Source organism: Hylobates moloch, unplaced genomic scaffold, assembly GCF_009828535.3.
Source record: "Hylobates moloch isolate HMO894 unplaced genomic scaffold, HMol_V3 SCAFFOLD_9, whole genome shotgun sequence".
NCBI lineage: Eukaryota > Metazoa > Chordata > Mammalia > Primates > Hylobatidae > Hylobates > Hylobates moloch.
Window position 1 is genome coordinate 23,912,090 of NW_026652284.1, and position 22,427 is coordinate 23,934,516.

A 22,427-nucleotide genomic window follows, 5' to 3' on the forward strand; every position below is an offset into this window, starting at 1 on the left:
TGGCACAGCTCAAGCCTCCCATCCCGGCAGAGCCCCGTCCTCCCTTCCATTCACCCGCTCAGCACTCCGTGGGCATCTCTGAGCTCCATGTAGTTGCTGGGCACAGAGCGGGAGTCGCATGCAATCCCTCCCCACAAAGAGCCCACGGGCTAGTGAGGGAGGCAGAGCCATACGCAGGCACTCATCACACACCCGGCGGGCACCCGATGGCAAGGTGGGTCCACCACCCAAGGGGAATGCTGCCGCCAAGGGCTTCAGATGGTGCCTGGCCTTGTTTCACTTAATCCCCGTGGCCACCCTATGGGGAGGGACCGTGAGCAGGCTTGTGAGAACACCTGAGCCCCCGCGTTGGGAACGAGGTGGGGAGGATGCGCCACACCGAGAGGTGACAGTGCTCGTAGCTGCCGTGCCCATGACGGGGCTGGAGAAGGGCTTTGAGCAGAGGACAACCCATGACTTCCAGCCTCCCCGGCCCCTCCTCTGCAACAGACCTGCCCCTCCTCAACATGCCAGGCCTGGCCCAGCCCTTCCCTTCTGTGGGGCACCTAGGAAGGAGAGAGGTGCCACTTCTCTCTTCCCTCCACAGCAGAGCACAGTCCAGCCCACCCCAGCCCTTTCCAGCTCCTCCCCAAAGCACATGCTTCATCTTGTCTGTTCCAGTTTTTGCAGATGCTGGTCCATTCTGGAACCCTTGCTGGGCCAGGACTTATTTATGGATCAGGGCTGGAGGGGGCCAGAAGGGCAAGTGTACCACGTGGCTGGCCTCCTCCCGACCCCCATTCCTGGATCCCGTCTGTCTTTGCCCTGTCTTTTGGTCCCTTGGTCCTCACGCTTGTCTTTCTTTCTCTACGTGTCTCTGTCTTCACTCTCTGGTTGACTCTGTGCAGCTGTGGAAAGTGAGGCTCTGCCCTTCACCAGCTTGATGGTCTTGGATGAGCCATTTAGGCCCAGTTGCCATTCTCCCACCTGGGAAACGGGGCCGATAGCACCTGCCTTGCAGGGTGTCCGGGAAGATTAAGTTATAAATAATACCGTGAGGCTCCTGGCCCACAATAAATGGTAGCTGTTGACGTGTTCTCTCTTTCTGTCCCTCTCCCCGCTCTGTCTGCCCCCTTCTTCTGCTGAGGAGTTGAAAACTCTGCCCATTCCCCCTGCCCCGCCTTCGGTCCACCCCCGTTTTCTTTCTTCTCTCTGTCTCTCTGCTTAAGTGAATCAGAACACAGAATTGGTTTGTTCTTTGTTAAATCTATCAAATGCCTTTACGTTTCCCAGTTGTTAATTTTCAAAGCCTGGGAGTGAAGTGTTTTCTGTCTTGCGTCTGCGGTGAAGTGTTCCTCGGGCAACCCGTCTTCCTCCTGGGACGGCCCTGGGTGGAGAGACCTCTGGTTCAGCCACAGCCTGTCCAGCAGGCAGAGGCCACCGGGGCAGAGAGGGGGTGTTCCAACTCAATTCTTCTCTTTCCCACTCCTTTGAACTCCATTTATCCCAATTTGCTAATTTTAAACTCCGTTTTTCCAGAGTGGCTCTACTTGAGGGCTTGGCCAGCTAAATTCAGGTTTTTCTTCCTCTTTCCCGTGGCCTTTTATGAAGCTACCCAGCATTAATTATCGTGTTTGTCACTGGGTAATAAAAATCTCTGAACTCCCTGCCACCAGATTATCTTTGTAAAGAAATGCAACTCACAGTTAATAACCAGAGGCCCTGCCGTCCCCAGCCTGCTAGGGCGAGGTGATTTATAGCACCCACCGGATGAGCCCAGGCACTTTTGTGCAGGACGAGCGCTCTCTAGACAGCCCTGGTTTCCTCCAAGTCGCAGGCTGTGTCTGCCTTGCAGTCCCCGTTCCAGGTTCGGTGGCTGCCGGCGAGATGCCCGCTTCCTACCCGTACAGGCACCGGGCCCCTGAGGCCAGGCGGGTGTGCGAGGAGGCCCTGCCCCGTGAGAGCCGGCAGCAGATGGAGATAATGTCCTTGTCCTCTTTCCCTTCACAGACCATGTCTCGGTTGGAGGACTCGGGGACAGTTTTTATGAATATTTGATCAAATCCTGGTTGATGTCGGGCAAGACAGATATGGAGGCTAAAAATATGTACTACGAAGCCTTGGAGGTAAGACAAGCCCTGGATTATTCACAGGCCGCTGGTCACCAGCCCCCGGCTCTCTCACGGCCCGGGGAGAGTGCTGGGGGCAGCGGGGCCAGATGGGCCGAGGCTTGCTCCCACCCCCTGCAATGAACTGGTGAGAAGATTGACAGGACAGTCCCCTCCCAGCCAGGCATTTTACACCCTGTGACCCTCCCACATGCTCCAAGACTGGGTCTGTGTTAGATGCAAAACCTAAGCTCTGGGAGGTGAAGTCATTTATCCAAGGTCTCATAGGAAGTGACCGTCAGTCTGATTCAGAAACCACCACCTGCTCGGTGTCTATGCCCAAAGTGCAGCCCCAAGGGTGGCTGCCGGAGTGAGACCCTCAGCTGTGTCTTCCTTGGACAGCAGAGGTGACATGAGAAGTATGTCCAAGCTGGAAGAGGCCTCCTTCAGTGGAGCATCCAGTTTTGCTCCTTCTCTTTATGTGGATGGAAACCAAGGCCTAGAGAGGGGAAGGCACTTGCCCAAGGCCACACAGCACAGAGCTGGCCAAGCTGGCACCACTGCTGGTCTGTCCGCGGGGTGTGGAATGTACGAGGGCTGGAAGGCTGAGGTGAGTCCTTCCAAAGAGGAGAGAACAGGACAGAAGAGGGAATCAGTTAGCCTGAGCCATTGGGAAGAGGGCTAGGGAATCCCAGCACTCAACTGATACCTCAGAGCCCAACTAAGGAAAAGGCACTGGGCCGGCTCTGGGCCTCAGTTTCCCCATAAAGCAAGTTGAGCAAGTTGGATCTACTCTGCCACCACCTTGGTCTACACTACCTCCTTATTTCCTCTAAACCGGCTTCCCCTCTGCCCTGCCCTCTGAATGCTATGTGGGGAACAGAAGCCAGAAGAGCTGGACATGCACTTTCCTCTGCTCTCTGGCTTCCCTTAGCACCTGGAATAAATCCAGCTCCTCTCCTTTACCCATTGGGTCCGCCTTCCCTGGGCCCTGCTGATCACCCTGACTTCACGCCTGCCTCTCTGCCCGGTGCTCTCTGGGCCCTGGGCACCAGTCTTCCTGCTCTTCCTCAGACACCCCAGGCGACTCCCACCTCAGGGCCTTTGCACTTGCTGTCCCCTCTGCCTGGAATATCATTCCAATGTCTGGGTCCCTTTCACTAGTCAACTCTCAATTCAAATGCCACTGAAACTCCCATTCGCAGCCTGTCACATACCCAGGCTTATTCTCTTCACCTTCATCAGCCTCTAAAGTTATCACAGGCACGTATTTGTTTACTTGCTCATTCTCTATCTTCCCCAAATAGAATGTCAGTTATCTGGGATCAGAGATCTTGTCTGCTCCTAAAACAGTGCCTGGCACATAGCAGGCACGTGGTAACTGTTTTGTGAACGAATGAATGCATGCATGCATGAATGCTGAAAGGATGAATGGAGGGAAGGATGGATGGAGGGAAGGATGGATGGGTGAGTAGATAGATGGGTGGGTGGGTATGGGCAGTTGGATGGATGGATAGATGGTCTCTAACTACCCTCTGATCACAGGAATCTGGCCAGGAATGGTGGTGCTTAAAAGACACACATTGAAACGGACTGCTAGAGCCGTGGACCCTTTAAACTGTAGGTTCAGCAATGATTTTTCCCTGCCCAGCTCCCTGGCACAAGACCTCAGTCATGAAGCAGCTTCTGGGACTGCAGTCCCATCTCAGTCAGCGTCCCAGCCTTGTTCACTCCTGTCTTTGGCTGAGCTCAGACCAGAGCCCGGGTCAGAGAATTGGTGTGCAGCTGGTGGTGGCCGGAGTGTGCTGCCCAGAGGCCCTTTCTGCCTTCCCTTGCAGAATAAACAGAAAGTTAATGAGCAGCCAGGCTCCCTGCCCTCAGGGCACACTGTAGTTGAGCCCTCAAGGGAAGAAATGGCCATGAATTATTTAAGGAAACTCAGAGCACTTGATTTTGTAGGAGAGAACTTTGGATAGAAGAGGCTTTGCTCTCTGCATTTGATCTTCCCAGTGAAGAGCCTGGAGCATCTTTGACCCTGGGTGAAGGCTGCACCTCTGGCAAGTTTGGGGTTTTGAAGAATGTTCTGGTGGTTCTCAGTCTTGTTGGCATGTTAAAATCACCTAGGGAGCTGCAAAGTCCTGATGTTCAGACTGCACCCCTGACTCGGAACCTCTGGGCACGGAGCCCGAGCCACGCGTAAACCTCCTTGGGATTTCGTGTATAGTCAGGGTTGGGAACCACTGACCAAAGACCTTCACCCCGGCCTGCACCTTAGGATCACCTGGAGAGCTTTAAAAATCCCGTGTCTAGCCTCACCTCAGGCCAATTAAATCCCAGTCCGAGCTTTTTAAAAAGTTCCTTCCACAATTCTGTTGTGCACCTGGGGTCAGAAAACCACCAGGTTAGACCAGTGTCCAGCTGGGGTGGGCCGGGGAGGGTCAGACAGATCGGACTGGGCACACCCCTGAGTATCACGGCAGGAGACAAACAAGAACAGGAAGAGCTTTGGTCACTTTGGCCTCCTCTGGGCTAGTGCTGTAAGTACCTCATCTTATTTAGCCCCCATCTTACAGATGATGAAACTGAGGGTCAGAAAGGCCTAAGGTCCATATAGCAACAAGCGTCAGAGCCAGGACACAAACACGGGTCAGACTCCAGATCCATTGGGCTGGCCTCTACTTACCAACAGCCAAATCACAGAGGGGCCTGGCTTGCCTGGAACCCCTCCCACAAGTGCTCAGATGGGGCTCCTGCAGGCGGCAAAGGAAGGAACAGCCAGCGCCAGATACTGAGCCGGGCTTCGAATATCCTCTCCTTTAATCCTCACAACCGATCCAGGAATCATTCCCATTTTATAGATGAGCAAAGTGAGTCTTCAGTACAGTGAAATAACTTGCTCAAGGTCATCTAGCTCCTAAATCACAGAGCTGAGATTCAAACCCGGGCCTCTCGCCACTCTGGGCTCACTGCCTACGGGTTAGCCCTGCTCCCCAGGGAACAGCACAAATATTTTTGTTAATACATTAAAAAAAAAACCCCGTCTTATGCCCCACTTGGCTCCTTGCACCGCTGCTTGCTATGATTTAAACCTTTTACCAGTCGTCTGCCAGCCTGCACTGTCTTGTGTTTTGTTTTAGAAAGCCTTGTTTTTTATCTTTGCATCTGCTTGTCTCAGTTGTGTCTTCAAAGAGGCACTGGTTTATAATTTCCTCTTGATTGCAATTACTTAGCTTGGGGCCAACCCCTAGTGGAAATAACCTGTGGGAAGCAGTCTGGAAGGTGCAGGTGCCAGGTCTGGTGCGCAGCATCCTGAGGTCTCCCTCAGATGTCTGTGTTCTCTCGAAAGTGTTGACAACTGGTGACTCTGACCCAGGTTTCTGAGCGCTGACACTCCTCCCCTGCGCTGCAGGCTTAGTGACGCCGAGCAGCTGCCAGGGACATGGCTGTGCCCAGGAGCCAGTCCGGGCCCAGAGCAGACCCCCGCCTGCAGCCCGGCTGCTCTGCAGGTGTCCTCAGCACTCCCCCATGTGGAGCAGGTGCCCTGGCATGTCACATTGTCAGGGCTTCTCCATCTGCCACTCAGTGTGGGTCCTGCAGTCAGCCCACCAGCCCTGGGCCCTGACAGAAGAGAAAAAAGGAAAAAACAGACCCAGAAGTGAGCGAGTGTTCCTTGAGCATCTTCTGTGTGTCGGGCACTGGCTGGAGGCTGCTGCTGGTGGCTTCTGCTGCCACACGGCACTCAGAGTCTGAGAGACAGATATACAAGAGAAACAGACGCCAAGTAGGAATGGCACCATGTAGAAGGGTGACAGGGGCCCATAGGTAATGGCAGTGGCAATGCTGGTTTAAATTGGGGCATTCTCTCCAAGGAAGTGACATTCTGGAGGAGGTGGAGTTAGCAGAGTCAGGGCTGGAGCATGCAGGGGGGTGGCGCAGCACCAGCCAAGCCCCGAAGCAGGAGGAAAAATGCAGTCTTCAGGAATGTCACCTTTGCAGAGAGATTTTCCCTGACCTCACTCTGCAAAGTATAGCACTGCCCCCACCCCAGTTTTTTTGTTTTTTTTGTTTGTTTGTTTGTTTTTTGTTTGTTTGTTTTGAGAAAGAGTCTCATTCTATTGCCCAGGGTGGAGTGCAGTGGTGCAATCTTGGCTCACTGCAACTTCTGCCTCCTGGATTCAAGTGATTCTCCCACCTCAGCCTCCCAAGTAGCTGGGACTACAGGTATGCACTACCATGCCTGGCTAATTCTTATATTTTTAGTAGAGATGGGTTTTTGCCATGTTGTCCAGGCTGGTTTCAAACTACTGGGCTCAAATGATCCATCTGCCTCAGCCTCCCAAAGTGTTGGGATTACAGGCGTGAGCCACTGTGTCCAGCCCTTCCCTGCCTCCCCCCGCATTTTTTAATCTCATCCTCTCACTTTGTTTTATTCAATTTGCTGATCACAAATTGTACCTCTCGGCCAGTTGTGGTGGCTCACACCTGTAATCCCAACATTTTGGGAGGCCAAGGTGGGTGGATCCCCTGAGGTCAGGAGTTCAAGACCAGCCTGGCCAACATGGTGAAACCCCGTCTCTACTAAAAATACAAAAATTAGCCAGGGATGGTGGCACACGCCTATAATAATCCCAGCTACTTGGGAGGCTGAGGCACGAGAATGGTTTGAACTTGGGAGGTGGAGGTTGCAGTGAGCCAAGATCATGCCACTGCCCTACAGCCTGGGTGACAGAGTAAGACTGTCTGAAAACAAAACAAATTTTACCTCTCATATATATTTGGTTTTGTTGGGAATTTCTGCACTAATGAGTGAGCTCCCCGAGGCAGAGTCCAGGCTTCTCTCCAGCACACCTGTAGCCCCAGTACCTAGCACAGCGCTGACACCAAGGAAATATTACATGGCTGCCGAGATACTGGAAGCCAGGAGGGTACCTGAGTGAAAAAAGGCCAGTGTAGGTGAGGTAGGGCGTGAGAAGGGAAGGGCAGGAGACAGACTGGAGAGGAATCATAGGGGCCAGTAATTAGTGGGGACTCACTCTGTGCTGGGAAATAGGCCAAGCCCTGCAGGCATATCTCATTTAATTCTCACAACCCTATGAGGCAGTTAATGCTCTTATCCCCAATTTACATGTTAGGAAACTGAGGCACAGAGAGAACATACAACCTGCCCAGTGTCACACAGCGTGGAACTGGTGGAGATGAGATTTGAACCTGATGAGTCTGTGCCCCAGAGCCATGTCCATAGCATCAGGTCCACCCTCAGGGTCCAGATCGTGGAGTCTTGGAGGCCCCTCTGGTGTTTCCACATAAGGGCACTTGTAAACCACTGAAGGTTCTAAGCAGGCAGATGATATGATCCGGCTTGTTAGTTGAAGAGTACAGAGACCCCCTGGAGAGTAGGTTGGAGGGGTAAGAGTGGAGGCAGAGGCCTGGCAAGGGCCCCAGAGGACCCCAGCCATGGGCCAGGCCCCACCAGCCCATGGAGTCTGGCCTCGAGACTGTGTGAGCAGCTTCTTCCCTCCCCTTGGTCCCCAGGGCTCCTGGGGCCGACAGCAGTCTGACCCCCTCACGCCCCCGACATCCCAGAGTCTTTACAACAGCATTACCTCCCTTCCCACCAAAAGGCGTGGCCATCGGGTAGTGGAAGAAGCGGAGCTCTGAACGTTGTGGGGTTTTGTTTCTAGGCTGGTGTGGCTGGGTGGCCTGGGACAAGCTGCCCCTCCCGTTTGTCTGTGTAGGGCGCTGCAGCCCAGGTGCCTGGCTTGCTGTAGGCATTAAATGAGGAAACGTGTGACAAAATACCCATAGAGAACACCTCTTAATTTTCTGCAGGTTCTTTTTGAGAAACTGGTAAGAATAGATGGACACTGTCCCCATAAAGATGCACATCCACCAGAAAGTGTTGGGTACAGTTTTAAGGGCCTGGACCCCTGAAGCCCATCCACAGGCCGGCTGGGCTTCTGGTTAAGATCAAACAGAGGACGTAATGGAGGAGGTGGAGGATCATCTTAAAATATTTTTTAATGTTTTTTAAAACGTGGAAGATTTTAAAGGCTGTGTAAGAGACTTGCCCTGGGGAGCTGCCCTGTGTCTGAGCCTCCCAGTGAATAGCAGCCCCTCCTGTGCCCTGGCAGGCATCTTGACCAGCAGAGATCAATGGGCCTCCTTTGCCTGGGATGGAGGGCTTGGCAGAGCTGCCCTTACTACTGTCTCCAAAATGTTCATTTTCCATCCTTTCCCCCCCTTCTCTGTGCCCTCCCACGCCCCTTCTCCCTGCCCAATCCCCACCTTGCTCCCAGGCGATAGAGACCTACTTGCTGAATGTCTCTCCCGGGGGGCTGACCTACATTGCCGAGTGGCGAGGGGGGATTCTGGACCACAAGATGGGGCACCTGGCCTGTTTCTCCGGGGGCATGATCGCCCTTGGCGCCGAGGATGCCAAGGAAGAAAAGAGGGCCCACTACCGAGAGCTCGCAGCCCAGATCACCAAGACGTGTCACGAGTCATACGCCCGCTCAGGTAACCCTGCAAGGGGAAGGGGCAGCAGGAGAGACTGAGGCTAGACACCAGGAAGAACTGGAAAGACCAGCAGCAGTGAGCGAAGGGAGCACATGGCCTTAGGGAAGCCTCCCCTTGGAAGTTAGGTGGAATTTGAGAGAGGTGCTCTCCAGGCTCCGAGACCGTACCCTGAATGAAAGGGAAACTAGTACAGACGCAGGAAGCGCTTTGTGTGTACCCAGTGCTCTTCTGCACTTGACACATCATCACCGAACCTCACCACACAGATGAGGAACTGAGGCTCAGAGATTACTTGGCCAAGCTCCCTTGAGAGGGGCACAGAGTAAAGGATCCTCCAGCCCCGGAGGCAGAAACGGCGGCTTCCTGAGCCCGGCACATTCCCACCCTGAGTCCCCTATCTTCAAATGTGCCTCTGCCTTTCCCCCCGCACCCTCCTTAGAGGGGGTCTCTCACCACCTCCTGTTCCCACCTGTTTAGTCGCCCTCTTCGACCCATGATCACCAGAAAGCCTGAGAGCTTGGTCCTCCCCACCCGCCACTCACCACTGAATTGTCAGATGCTAGAGTCAGAGGTCACATTTGAGAGCCTGAGCCTGGCTCCTCATTCTACACAGAGAAGCGGAGTCAGCCCAGAGAGGGGAAGTGACTTAGCCAAAGTCACACTGCACGTGAGGAATTGATCCTGGGCTGGAACCCAGGCCTTCTGATGCCTGGTTCCACCCCGTGTGCAAACTGCACCCCTCAGAAAAATCCCCAGCCCCCGTGTGGTCCCAGGAGTCGCCCACCGCTCTGAGTGGTAATCCCAGTGTTGGTTGGAGGGGACCATCCAAGATTTGCAGTAAAAATCCCAGGCTCAAGCACCGCTTGACAAAACGACTGTTTTCTGATGGCCAGGAGCCGCTACACCATTTGCAAAGATTAGAGAGGCCAGATGGGCAGCCTCTGTTTTCTTATCTGTTCGATGGGAATAATGACACAGGTCTCAGAGTGAGGCACGGGGTCCCATGAGAAAGTACTTTGGCAGCCGCCTTCGGCCAGCAGCACTGCAGGCACTTGCTGACGGCCCATCACGATGTGTCTGTGCCCGCCCCAGCTGAATGGGGTCTCCTGAAGCTGTTTCCAGGAAGTCAGAGATTCGCAATGGGTCTTTAAAACTGGTCGTCCATTCTCTTCAAAGAGCTTGCTCTGCCAGGGCCATAAACAAATAAGAAATCTCAGGAATAATAAAAGGCTCGCTATTTGTCTGAGACAATCAGCCCAGACCATAAAAGACAGCCGCTTAATAGAGCATATTGTTGCAGCCAGCCTCGGCTTGTCCCGTGGACGCCTGTAGCAGTGGCTCCTGCCTTCACCCCACTAGTGACTTGGCAAAACAGGAGCCGCTACGCCATTTGCAAAGATTAGAGAGGCCAGGGTCTAGCTAATTCCTCTTCCCTGAAGCCCTCCATGGAAGAGCAGGAAGTCCTGCAAACCTCTAGTCCCTGCCTCTAGAGTAAAAGCAACCTAGGGCCTCTCAGGGTTTTGAACCCTGGTAGGAGGGAAGAGGGCTCACATTAGGAATGGAGCTGGGGACTTGGGTGACCTGGACAGGAGGGACAGGCATTAAAGGGAGAAGGATCTGGCCCTCATACCCTACATGTTGGGCCTATGAGGGTTAGACCCAGGAGGGAAAGAGCACCGCCCTAGGAGAGGCATCAGACACATCCAGGGTCAAGTCCCAACTCAGCCACAACTCGCTGTGTTACCTTGGGCAAATTACTTAGCCTCTCTGATCCTCAGTTTCCACATGGGTGGAATTACCTTACTAAAGAAACATTTTTTTAAGGATTGAAATAGTGTATTAAAGCACCCAGCACAGCCTTTGAAATCATAAATAGTGGCTGCAGAGGTGGTTATAATTATGGCCATCCAACAAGAATGACAGCAAATTGCACCAAAACAATGACAATGACAGGACCCAGGCTCCCTCAGGCCCTCCTTCCTCAGCTCCCTCTGTGGCAGTAGGTGCGTTCCTGGGCAATCTTCCCTCCATCTCCACCTCAGCTGTTCCCAAACTCTAGAAGTTTGTTCTGGGAGGTGTTAAAAGCAGTTTTCTAAGAAAAAGGGTCCTGAGGAGAAGCCTCATTTCACATTAGCATATTAAAGGATCTGATAAATCCTGCAGATGGGAGACTCATTTTGTTTAACCCTCGGTTCCCAAGATGTGTTGAAACCCGAAACCCTCTTGGCTGAGGTCTGGCTAACCTAAGTACACAGTCGTGGAACCCTGCCCAAACCTTCACCTACCCAGACTGCTGAGAAGCTCATCTGGACTCTCAGAGTCCACAGCTGCTCACATTTCCAGTCCCCGAGGGTCTCGTTCTGTCCAGCCCAGGCCAAGAGGGAAGCTGTGCATCTGCCCGGTGCAGCCTTACACAGCAGTCCAGGCAGGGGCACCCCACACCCACACACCCCTGACATCACCCTGGCCACGGGCCCAAGGCAACTGACATCTCTCCTGGATCCCGAAAAGCAGGAGGTGGGAGGTCTGACCTGGGCCCTCTGCTTGGCTGTTTCCCCAGACACCAAACTCGGGCCCGAGGCCTTCTGGTTTAACTCCGGCAGAGAGGCTGTGGCCACCCAGCTGAGCGAGAGCTACTACATCCTCCGGCCAGAGGTGGTGGAGAGCTACATGTACCTGTGGCGACAGACCCACAACCCCATCTACAGGGAGTGGGGCTGGGAGGTGGTGCTGGTGAGTGGGCCCCAGGGATGGGCAGCCAGGTGCTAGATGCCCCTGAGAATTCTCAGGCTGGGTGCTAGGTGCCCTGGCTTGGGCATGGAGTGGAAGGCCAAGCCACGTTCAGAGTGCAAAGGGTCAAGGTGGTGGTTACAGAGCCAAGAGTCCCCAGCTGAGCAAAGTTGTCCTGAGACAGGACAGGGCAGACTTGTGAAGAGGGTTCTGAGTGCCCATATCCTTGGGCCCTGGACCAGGCCTCAGCAGACTTAGAGGGTCAGAGGCTAGGCAGCTGCCTAGAGCACCACGCGGCCACCGCTGTCCCAACAGATGCTTTCCTGATCCCGAAGCTGGGCAGCTCACCTCCATCTCCCTCCTCTTCCCACAGGCAGCCCAGCCCGAGGGAGCCCCCACCCTAGTCTCTACCGGCCCTTGAGGCCTACCCTGCCCTCAGCCCCCGGCCCTACACCTAGGTGGAAGTTTAATGGCTGTCTTGGGAGAGGTGTCAAAGGCAGGTGTGGGGATTCCAGAAGGTTCCCTGGTGGATGCTGAGCCTTCTCTGCCCCTGTCTCCCCCACCACCCCCGTGCCCACTCTGAGCATTGCACTCAGACGGGGTCCAGGGCATGCCCAGGTTCACTGGCCCTGTTAAGTCCACCTGCTTTCCCAGGACCATCGTTCTTGGCCTTCAAAGGCCAAAGCGCCTTGTGCTCCTATGACCGGTCCACAGACCCCTCAGTGGGTAGAAATTGTATTTATCAGCCTATAGGCAACATGGCGAAACCCCATCTATACAAAAAAATACAAGAATTAGCCAGGCATGGTGATGCACGCCTATAATTCCAGCTACTTGAGGGGCTGAGGCAAGAGGATTGCTCGAACCTTCAAGAAGTTGAAGCTGCAGAGTGAGCTCTGATCGCGCCACTGCCCTCCAGCCTGGGTGACAAAATGAGACCTTGTCTCAAAAAAAAAAAAAAAAATGCATTTATATAGAAAGATGAATGGCTTGGCCCACTTGCCTCCAGCCCAGGGGCCATCCTGAGAATCGCTGGGGTACCAAGTCCATCCCCAAATCCCAGCCCATGGCCATCACCAGTGGCCTCTCTTCACCTCTGCCTACCACTGTGGGTGAATCTGTGAGACCAGCCTAGTCCCCTGAAACACGAAGAGAAGCTTCCTCTAAGTTCAAACCAGGTGAAGAGCTCAGGACAGGCGGCCCATCGGGCCAGAGCTCTCAGAGGTGTGGGTAGAGGGAGTATGGCCCCTCCAGCCTGGGGACAGGTGGCTAAACCCTGAAAGAATAATTTGACCTTCTGTTCCCACAAATGCCAGGAGTCCCCAGCCAAGGGGTGGCGGTGCCGTCTGCTTTCTAGCTCCAGCCTGCCAGGCATGCACAAGTCTTGAGGGGCCTTTCCTGTCCCGTGTTAAGGCTGTTTTCCTCCTCCTCTTCCCCTTCCTCAGGCCTTGGAGAAATACTGTCGGACAGAAGCCGGTTTCTCCGGGATCCAAGACGTGTACAGTAGCACCCCCAACCATGACAACAAGCAGCAGAGCTTCTTTCTAGCGGAGACACTAAAGTGAGCAGCGTGGGTTCTTCCTGGGGGTGGACAGGTGGGAGGTTGGGGGTAGGGGTCCGCAGTCCCTCCCCTCCACAGTCAGGTTCTGTGGTCACAAGATGGGAGCCCAAAAGGGGTAAAGGGCTTGGAATCCAGAGGGCTGCACCCCAGGGGTGAGCCTTGGGCCAGGCCGCTTTCTCGGGGAGTGAGATTGGGCTAGAATCCAAGTTCCCTAGGGACGCACCGTGTGATACCGCAGCTTCCTTCAGTTTCTCACCTATCTCCCCAGGTTGCTTCCGTTCTGGGAACCGTGTCCTCGTGTGTAAAATGGGTTATGGTTAACGATGATGATGTCAGTGCGGGTTGCTGGCATTGACTTTCCCTCCTGTGGCCTCTGCAGTGTGGCTGCTGTGCCCCCCTCGATTTCTTGCCACGGAAGTTGGCCATCCCACTTCCTCGCTGTTCCCCAAAGCAAGCCCCTTGTGCTTTAACCCTTTAGGGTGGGTCAGAATGATCAGTTCCTTCCAGTGGGGAAAAAACCCACAACCTGGAAGTTGGAGTTCTAGAGTCACAACCCCATGTTCTTCTTAGTGCCCCAATGTGTACTCTGAATATAGAGTCTTAGTGGGCAGCAGCGGGGCACGTGAGAGCCAATTGGACTGGAGCAGCCCTCAGGCACCCCTCCAGAGGAGAATCTGGGCCATAAGGGCTCACATACAGGGCCGGGCGGGTGAAGCCGGCTGATGGCAGGGCCAGGGTAAACTAAGTCCTTTTGACCCCAAGGCTCAAGGCTTTTCTCTGCAGCCACAGCCTCCTTCCCCAGGACTAGCACCCCCACCCTGCTGCCTACAGTTTTGGGGTTTCAGGCCTCCAGACCTTGGCCACAGGCCCATCACAAAGGTCCTGAGACTTGTTCCTGGGCCCACCCTTCTTCCCCAGGCCACTGACAGACCGTGTCTTGCTTCCCTGCCCTGCATGGGACACAGGTATCTCTATCTTCTGTTCTCTGAAGATGACTTGCTCTCCCTGGAAGACTGGGTGTTCAACACTGAGGCCCACCCGCTCCCGGTGAACCACTCAGACAGCTCCGGCAGGAGCTGGGGCAGACACTGACCCCATCTCCAGCCACCGCCCTGGGGCCGCCGCAGGGATGCCTTGCCTTTTCAGGATTTGGGACTGTTCTCAAAGGGATTGGGAACGAAGGCCCCATCTGGGGCAGACGCCCAGCAGATGTGTCAGACAAGCAACTTCTTTTCCTCTGTGAGGAGACAAGACTTGGAGACGCAGCGATGTCAGGCCAGAGCCGTGGCCACACTGGCCCACACATTCCTTTCTACAGAGAATTTCTATGAAGCCCACTCACTCGCCATTCCAGGGCCAAAGGACCGGAGGTTTGCATATCCGCCCCTTGTATTTGATTTGCTTCCTTTTGGTTTCTCGGTTTTTGTTTTTGCTTGATTTTGTCTTTTCTCTACAGTTTAGTTTTATCACAATTATACACATAATTTTCAAAATCATGCACTTTCTAAAATTGTGTCATCCTGATAAAACTCTGTGTTTGCACACACACAAAATCTTGACTCCGTTATCTATATTTTAAATGCTTTTTGCCCAACACTGACCCTATGTTCAACTATGTGTCATTTACCTTATAATTTGAGGAGGGGATTCCGTTTGATTGGGCCTCAGTGTTACAAATCACTAGTGCTATTTTCATTATTATTGTAACGGAAAAATCTGTGAACTAGAATAAAAGAGTTTATTGAGTAAGAAATATGATTGGGCTCATTGCACGTCAGTGACTCCTAGAAAAACCATTGCAATGTTACCATCAGAAAGAATAATCGGCCAGCAGTTGATTCCAGGTATAATTTAGTAAACAATTCCAACTTCTATGACCTCCCCTGAAATCGGTCCTGATATATTCGAGAAGCGTGAGGCCAGCCCTTCAGATGGAGTTGTTTATTTATACTCAGGTTGAGATTGGGAAGAAGTCCAGGGAGGAGCAGCAACTTGCCTGAGGTCACACAGCCCGAAAAAGGCAGAGGAGAGTCTCGCCCCTGCCGTCTCCTGGCCACCCCAGTTGAGTGTCCGTCTGTTCCATCATTCAGCAGATGCTTGGTAAGTTCCTGCAATGGACCAGACGCTGGGCTAGAGGCCAGGGACACCGCTGAGAGTGAGACAGTCATAAGCCCTGCAGTCAAGGGGTCAAGAGGGGAGAGAGCGATGGTAAGGGAAACTGACAAGTAAGTGAAGTGACTGCAGGTCATAGGAAGTGCTACAAAGGAGATAGACAGACAGCTGAGGACCTACCCTATGGGGTCAGGGAGGGCCTCTCTGGGCAGGTGACCTTCAAGCCAAGACCCAGAAGATAAAAAGGAGCAGCCGAAAGACTATCTGGCAGAAGAACAAACCTCCCATAACCCAGCCCCCTTTCCCACCCTCCCTGATGCCCTCCCTGGGAAGGGGGCCTGAAACACTGGGGCTGTTGTACAGAGCAAGAAGTTCAGGTCCTAACACTGAAGTGACAGCTCTTCCTCCTCTGACAGTTTTTTTTTTTTTTTTTTTTTTTGAGACTCAGAGTCTTGTTTAGTCACCCAGGCTGCAGTGCAGTAGTGCAATCTTGGCTCACTGCAACCTCCACCTCCTGGGTTCAAGCAGTTCTCCTGCCTCAGCTTCCCCAGTAGCAGGGTGCGTCACCACACCCGGCTAATTTTTTGTATTTTTAGTAGAGATGAGGTTTTGCCATGTTGCCTAGGCTGGTCTTGAACTCCTGAGCTCAGGTGATCCGCACACCCAGCCCTTTCCTGGCACATTTGCAGCTTGTCAACACAGCGGAAGTCACAGGAGAATGGTGAGCCCTTCCCTGGGCTCAGCTGCCTGCTCTGTTCATAAGCTTTAGTAGCCCCTGGGGCTCTGGGCCAGGTGACCCCGCTTTAAATCCCTGCTGTGTGAACTTAGGCAGGTACCTCCCCTCTCTGGGCTCTTCTTTTCCATCAAGCAGACAGAAAATCTCAACCCCACAAGGTTGCTGTGAGAAGAAGTGGGAAGCTGCTGGTTCCCTGGGCACAGGAAGTGCTTGTTCCTTGTTCTGGAGACTCAAGACATTCCCAGAATCTTCTTAAGCAGAGCTGCTGGGGAGTCGCCCGCCCCTGTAGTAAGTCACCATGCTCCGGACAGGCAGCATGAGAGCGTGACTCCCATGACCCACCTGTGCTCAAAAAGAAAAAAGCAAACCAGGAAAACTGACTACACAAACATTGTAGAAAGATTAGAAAATAGAAGCAGAAAGAAGATTCATTGGCCATCCCACTCTCTGGGGTGAATACTGTTATATTTTCTTCTAGGCCTTTTTCTATGAATATATAGAATATATATTTTGCCACTGTGGTATCCTACTATGCACACTGTTTTCTTATAATCTGCTTTTGCACTTAACTGTATATTGTGAACCTCTTTCCATGTCAACAAATATATGTTTATCTCATCGCTGTACGTGCTTGTGGAGTATTCCATTGTGTGCTGTAGCCTACTTTGCTGACCTAAACCCCTGTTGCCAGGCATTTGGGTTTGTGTCCATCTGGGATTTTAGTTACAAATCACAGAAACCAGCTCTGTCAACTTAAGCACAGAAAGGGATTTACTGAAATGCCATGGGGTGGCTTATGGAATCTCAGGGAGGAATAAACAGCCAAACCTCAATAAGGGCTACAGGGACCCTTCAAGAACCAGGGAAGCCTCTCTAGGCACCACCATCAGGAGGGCTGAATCCAAATGTTTCCAGATCCTACTGTGGCTCCTTTCCATGTGGCCTGGCCTGGGTCACATGCCTGCCCCTAGCCAAGGGCAGGGCCAGGCATCTTGGCTTGGCAGACCCCCTAAGATTATCCTGTGCAATGGGTGATGGGCTGTTCCCTAGAGAAAAACATGAGATTCATCACCAAAATAAGGGATCTGCAGGCTGCACAGGCGAAAACAGCAGGACTGTTTACAGTTTGCTTTGATTTCTTCAGTATTATACAGAGAGTTATGAAGAGCATACTTAACTATCCTCCTTTTCACTTTTGTCCAATTATGTCCTCAGAATAACTTCTAGAATGTCTCTCTGTCTCAAAGCCACTTTGCAGTTCCCCAAGCCCCAGGCTCCCCCGCCAGGCCCGTACGACTGTCTACCTCTCCCCTCCTGTCCTCTGCTGTATTGCTGGGAGGAAATTGTAAAAATGAATATTTTAAAATGTATCCTCCAGGAGGGCCCTTGCAGGTGGAGAAATATCATCCTTTTGGCAACTTAACTCCATTCCACGGATAAAAATAAGTACGACTCAAGATAGGCCGAGAGGAGAGAGGAATTAAGGGATGACTCATCCTTACTGAAGGTAGGAGACAGCTTTGCAAGCCACAGAATCTGAACACCCAGACCTCTCCCTGAAGCAGCCCTCTCCTTCCCCAGCTGGGGGTCAGCGCGTGGCTGCCAAGCTCGTTTTAAGCCTCATCTGCGCCCTCGCTGAGGATGGAAGCACCATTTGCACCTGCTTCCCTCATAGAAGGGCGTGATGTCGGCTCCTTCCCAGAAAGCCTCATCAACACCCAGCTCCTGGCACTGAGGTCTGCAGAGCCTCACGGCCTCGGGAAGGGGGATGAGCGGGGCACAGCCCTTTTCTAGGTGCCCCCCTTTAAATGACTGGCTGTTTGGTCAGATCAGCCAAATGCATTGGGAAGAAAAGCAGAAATGGAAAATCTGATTTAAAGGCAGCATCCAAGATGGATTCTCAGTTCCGTTCCCTCTGCTTTGAGGAGGTGACCCCACTGTGGTTTGAGAAAGTGCTAGAGATGAATGGGCTAGCTTCCCCCAGCGTTTCCCCTGGGGGGCCTGTCCTTGGAAGTGTGGTCATTGGTCATGTGGCACAAAGATGCTCGGCCCTCTGTGACTAATGCTTAATTACACCCTACTGGAGGAGGGGGGCTGATTCTATTTTTTGTATCTGAAAGTATCAGTTTGGTTTCCTATATTTGGAGCACTGTTTTGTTCCTGCTCAGCCTGTCTCTTAAGTCAGAGCTTCTCGAACGTGCACAGGAATCACCTGGGAGCTTGTTAAAATCCAGGTTCATGTTCAGCGGCTCTGGCATGGAGCCTGAGATTCTGCCTTTTTTTTTTTTTTTCCTGACACAGGGTCTTATTCTGTCACCCAGGCTGGAGTGCAGTGGGGCCGTCATAGCCCACTGCAGCCTCAATCTCCAGGGCTCAAGGAGTCCTTCCACCTAGCCTCCTGAAGAGCTGAAACTACAGGTGTGTGCCACCACATCCAGCTAATTTTTTTTTCTCTCTTTGTTTCTCAAGTTGGTCTCAGAATCCTGGGCTCAAGCTATCCTTCTGCCTCAGCCTTCCAAAGTGCTAGATGGCAGGCATGAGCCACGGTGCCCAGCTAGATTCTGCTTTTCTCTTTTTTTATTTTTATTTTTGGAGACGGAGTCTCGCTGTGTCGCCCAGGCTGGAGTGCAGTGGCGCAATCTCGGCTCACTGCAAGCTCCACCTCCCGGGTTCACGCCATTCTCCTGCCTCAGCCTCTCCGAGTAGCTGGGACTACAGGCGCCCGCCACCACGCCCGGCTAATTTTTTGTATTTTTAGTAGAGACGGGGTTTCACCGTGGTCTCGATCTCCTGACCTCGTGATCCGTCCGCCTCGGCCTCCCAAAGTGCTGGGATCACAAGCGTGAGCCACCGCGCCCGGCGATTCTGCTTTTCTCTAACAAGCTCCCAGGAGATACTGATGCTGCCGGTCCTTGGACCACACTTTGAGTAGCAAGACCCCAGTTGGTGGCCACTGCCTTGGTTTCTGCCTTTTATTTGCATCCCTGGAGCTGTAACTGCTCCAGAGTGGAGTAGAGGGGCTCAGGTGTTGGGATGGCATCTATAGATACCTTGACTGCAAAGCGACCTACCTTAAAACAGGTGTACCTGCCACCTATGTCAACAGCTCTCCATTCTTCAGGACAGCAGGATAAGACAGGAGCAGGCTGCTGGTGGCTTAAAACAGTGGCGTCCAATAGGGTCACCCCATGTGGATCTGGAATACTTAAAATGTGACAAGTGCAATGGAGGAACTAAACTTTTAATTTTATTTCCTTTTTTTTTTTCTTTTAAATTGACCAGAGTCTCACTCTGTCACCAGGCTGGAGTGCAGTGGTGCAATCTCACTGCAACCTCTGCCTCCTGGGTTCAAGCAATTCTTCTGCCTCAGCCTCCCAAGTAGCTGGGACTCTAGGCGTGCGCCAGCACAACCAGTTAATTTTTTTTTTTTTTTTTTTGAGACGAAGTCTTGCTCTGTCACCCAGGCTGGAGTGCAGTGGCTTGATCTCGGCTCACTGCAACCTCTGGTGCCCAGGTTCAAGCAATTCTCCTGCCTCAGCCTCCCAAGTAGCTGGGATTACAGGTGCATGCCACCACACCAGGCTAATTTTTGTATTTTTAGTAGAGACAGGGTTTCAGCATCTTGGCCAGGCTGGTCTTGAACTCCTGACCTTGTGATTTACCCATCTCAGCCTCCCAAAGTGCTGGGACTACAGGCATGAGCCAGCGCGCCCGGCCAATTTCATTTCATTTTAATGAAATTTAAAGAGCTATGCATTGCTGCTGGCTGCTGTTTTGGACAGTGCAGAATTAGAAAGCAACTACTCTGCTGATGCCGTGAAGACCCTCCATCACCTGCACCACTACATAAATCATCTTAGCAGAAAATATATTGTTTAGGGACTCAAGGATTCCCTTGAACGTACCTGGTTATTTTTATACTCATTCCAGCCTCTGTTTTCTGCACAAGCCTCTGGGTTTGGTTTTGCCTTTTCTTACTCACTGTCTGCAGCAGGGCATGCAGTGGGTAGCCTGAAGGCAAGAGAGGCAGAGGGTCGCGAGAGGAGAGGACAACCCATGTCAGTTTCATACAAGCACAACCTTTGAAACTGGTGGACCTGTGTTCAGCTCTGCCCTGCCCTTTTCCAGGACTATGTGGCCTTGGGCAAGCCCCTTAGTTAAGCTCCTCTGAGCCTCTGCTTCTCCATCCGTGGAAAAGGAAAGTGGTTTCAAGGCTTAATCGAGCCTCCCCCCCCCCCCCCCCTTGTAAGAACTCAGTGCATCCTAGCAGTGATTGTTATGACGTGAACCTCTTTGTAAACTATAAAACCTTGTGTAAATGTGAGGCAAAACCCTGCTGTCAAAAATTCTTCTTTTTAAACAAAATGCTCTGAAACTTGGAGGAAACTGCATCAACCAGGCCCAGGAGACAGACCAAAATCTCAAAGCAATAAATCTGAACGTTTTCTGCTTTTCCCGTTGAGCAAGCATTTTGCCATTAGCTAGCTCTGAATCTACAGAAATTGGGAAACTGGGATGAAGATTTGTTGACTGTCCAAGGTCTTCCAGGGACCCGTCTGGTGGTGGGGGATGCTCGGGCAGGGGCCCAGGGCTGAGGAAGATGCCAAGAGCTTGCCCAGGAATGTCTGAGGTCCAGTGAGTTTTTCCTCTTCATGGAGTACCTGATAAATCCTGTCTACAAAACTTTGGAGGTGGGCAGGAAAAGATGGCATCCCCATTTATAGAGGAGGGAACTGAGGCCCTAACAGGCTCGCTCAGGTCACACAGCTGTTCCCAGCCTCTGGGCAGCCTCCACAGAGGCCCACTCTGTACTCCCTACTGTTCCCCATACCCTTCCTCCACCCCACCCTTGTGTATGACCCCCCAAGGCTAGAGTGACCATCCTACTCATGACATTTGCTTATGACAGATTTTAACCTGTTGTTCCAACATAATAATAGTACCCCCTTTGCTCTTAAAAGTGCCCCAACTTGGACAATAAATTATGTGGCCCCCTGGTCTCAGTGAAAACAATGATAACTAAGGTGTTTTTCCCAGAAGGCTTCAGTGCTCTGGGGAATGGTAAAACTCAGCCTAGAAAAACATGCAAATATCCCAGAGATTCTTTCCTTTAGAAATCAAGCTGGAAACTCCCCATGTTCTCATACACCTCCATGTCTCTTCACATGCTGCTTCCTGCCTGGGCTCCACCACCAAGGTATGCCTACTAAACTCTTCATTCCTCCTAGCTGCCCTCAATGTCACCTCCTCCAGGAAGCCTTCCCTGACTCCTCCCTGCCCCTCCTTTGACATAGGTATAAAAACTCTTTTGACCTGGGCTCCTACACACCTAGGGCAGACCCAGATATGCATGAGCCTTTCCTCCATAGACTGACTGCTCTCCGGTCACAGGACCCTTGTCTTCTCACCTTTGTGTCCTCAGCATGTTATCGACGAAAGTAAAGGTCTGTGCTGAAGACTTGGGGATTAACCATGCACTTGGCCTCCCTCCCAGCTGCAGCTGGCTGAGAGTGGACCCAAGGAAGCAGGTGGGAAAAACGATGAGCAGTTTCACTGCAGGGGTTCTGTGGGCCATCCTGGTCTGGTCCATGGACTGACTGTAGATTCCAGAAAGCAAGGCAGGAAGGGAGGAGAATTCTTTCCATTAACATGAAGGTCCCAGAAAGATGGGGTACAAGATGGCTGGTCACGTGGCCTTTTCTCAGTGCAGTGACCCGCTTTCCACTGGTGATTGCAATGAGATTGTCAGGAATTGCCCAGTTTTCCAATCACAAGTCCTACACCATCCTATAGAGCGTGTGGAAATGGGCCAAGCCCATTTATCAGGTGGAGAAGTCCCCAGTCTAGGGACTGAGAGGCAGTGTAGAGGAAAAGCGATCACACACATACCCACACTCACACGCTCACACATTCATACAAACCACACATTCATACAAACATGCATAACCACACACGTTCACTTACACACATATGCACATTCATGCAAACATGCATACCCCACACAAACGTTCAGTTACATGCACACACACGCACATTCATACACGTTCACATAAACACACTTGCACAAACATGCACATTCGTACACGTATACACGTTCACATAAACATGCACACAAACATGCATTCATACACACGTTCGCATAAACACATGCACACACATTCACATAAACACATGCACACACATTCACATAAACACATGCACATTCATACACGTATTCACACATACCCACACACTCACGTTCACTTAAACACAGTAACACACACGTGCATTCATATAAACACATTTACACTTATACATGCAGATTCATATAAACACACATTCACACATTCACACATACACGTTCAAACACATTCACACACATACCCACACACGTTAACATACACTCACATGCATATTCATTTACATATTCACATATACACACACATTCACAAGAGTTCAAACACGTACACATTCACTCACACACGTTCACATAAACATGCACATTCATACACATATTCACACCTACGTACACATACATGCACTTTCATACACACAAGTCACATAAACACATTCACACACATGCACTTTTATACATTCACACCTACATATATATTCACGTTCATACAAACATACATTCACATACATATGTTCACACACATTCACACATACACATGCACAGTCATACACACGTTCACACATACAAGCA

At 52.0% G+C, this 22,427-nt stretch overlaps 1 protein-coding gene across 5 annotated transcripts in view; it reads left to right on the forward strand.

Annotated features, from left to right (window-relative positions):
• MAN1C1 (mannosidase alpha class 1C member 1) overlaps positions 1-20,904 on the forward strand; it is a 182,833-nt gene extending 161,929 nt beyond the window's left edge. For 3 of the 5 annotated variants that reach the window (XM_058443971.1, XM_058443972.1, XM_032759374.1), the window contains 5 exons: positions 1,990-2,105; positions 8,384-8,603; positions 11,164-11,336; positions 12,779-12,894; positions 13,860-16,368. In XM_058443971.1, coding sequence (XP_058299954.1) covers positions 1,990-2,105; positions 8,384-8,603; positions 11,164-11,336; positions 12,779-12,894; positions 13,860-13,986 — 752 coding nt within the window. In that variant the 3' untranslated portion in view covers positions 13,987-16,368. Of the gene's footprint in view, positions 1-1,989; positions 2,106-8,383; positions 8,604-11,163; positions 11,337-12,778; positions 12,895-13,859; positions 16,369-17,120 lie in introns of those variants that run through there. The other 2 variants (XR_009214830.1, XR_009214831.1) reach the window with 2 other exon arrangements.
• The last annotated feature ends 1,523 nt before the right edge of the window (positions 20,905-22,427 follow it).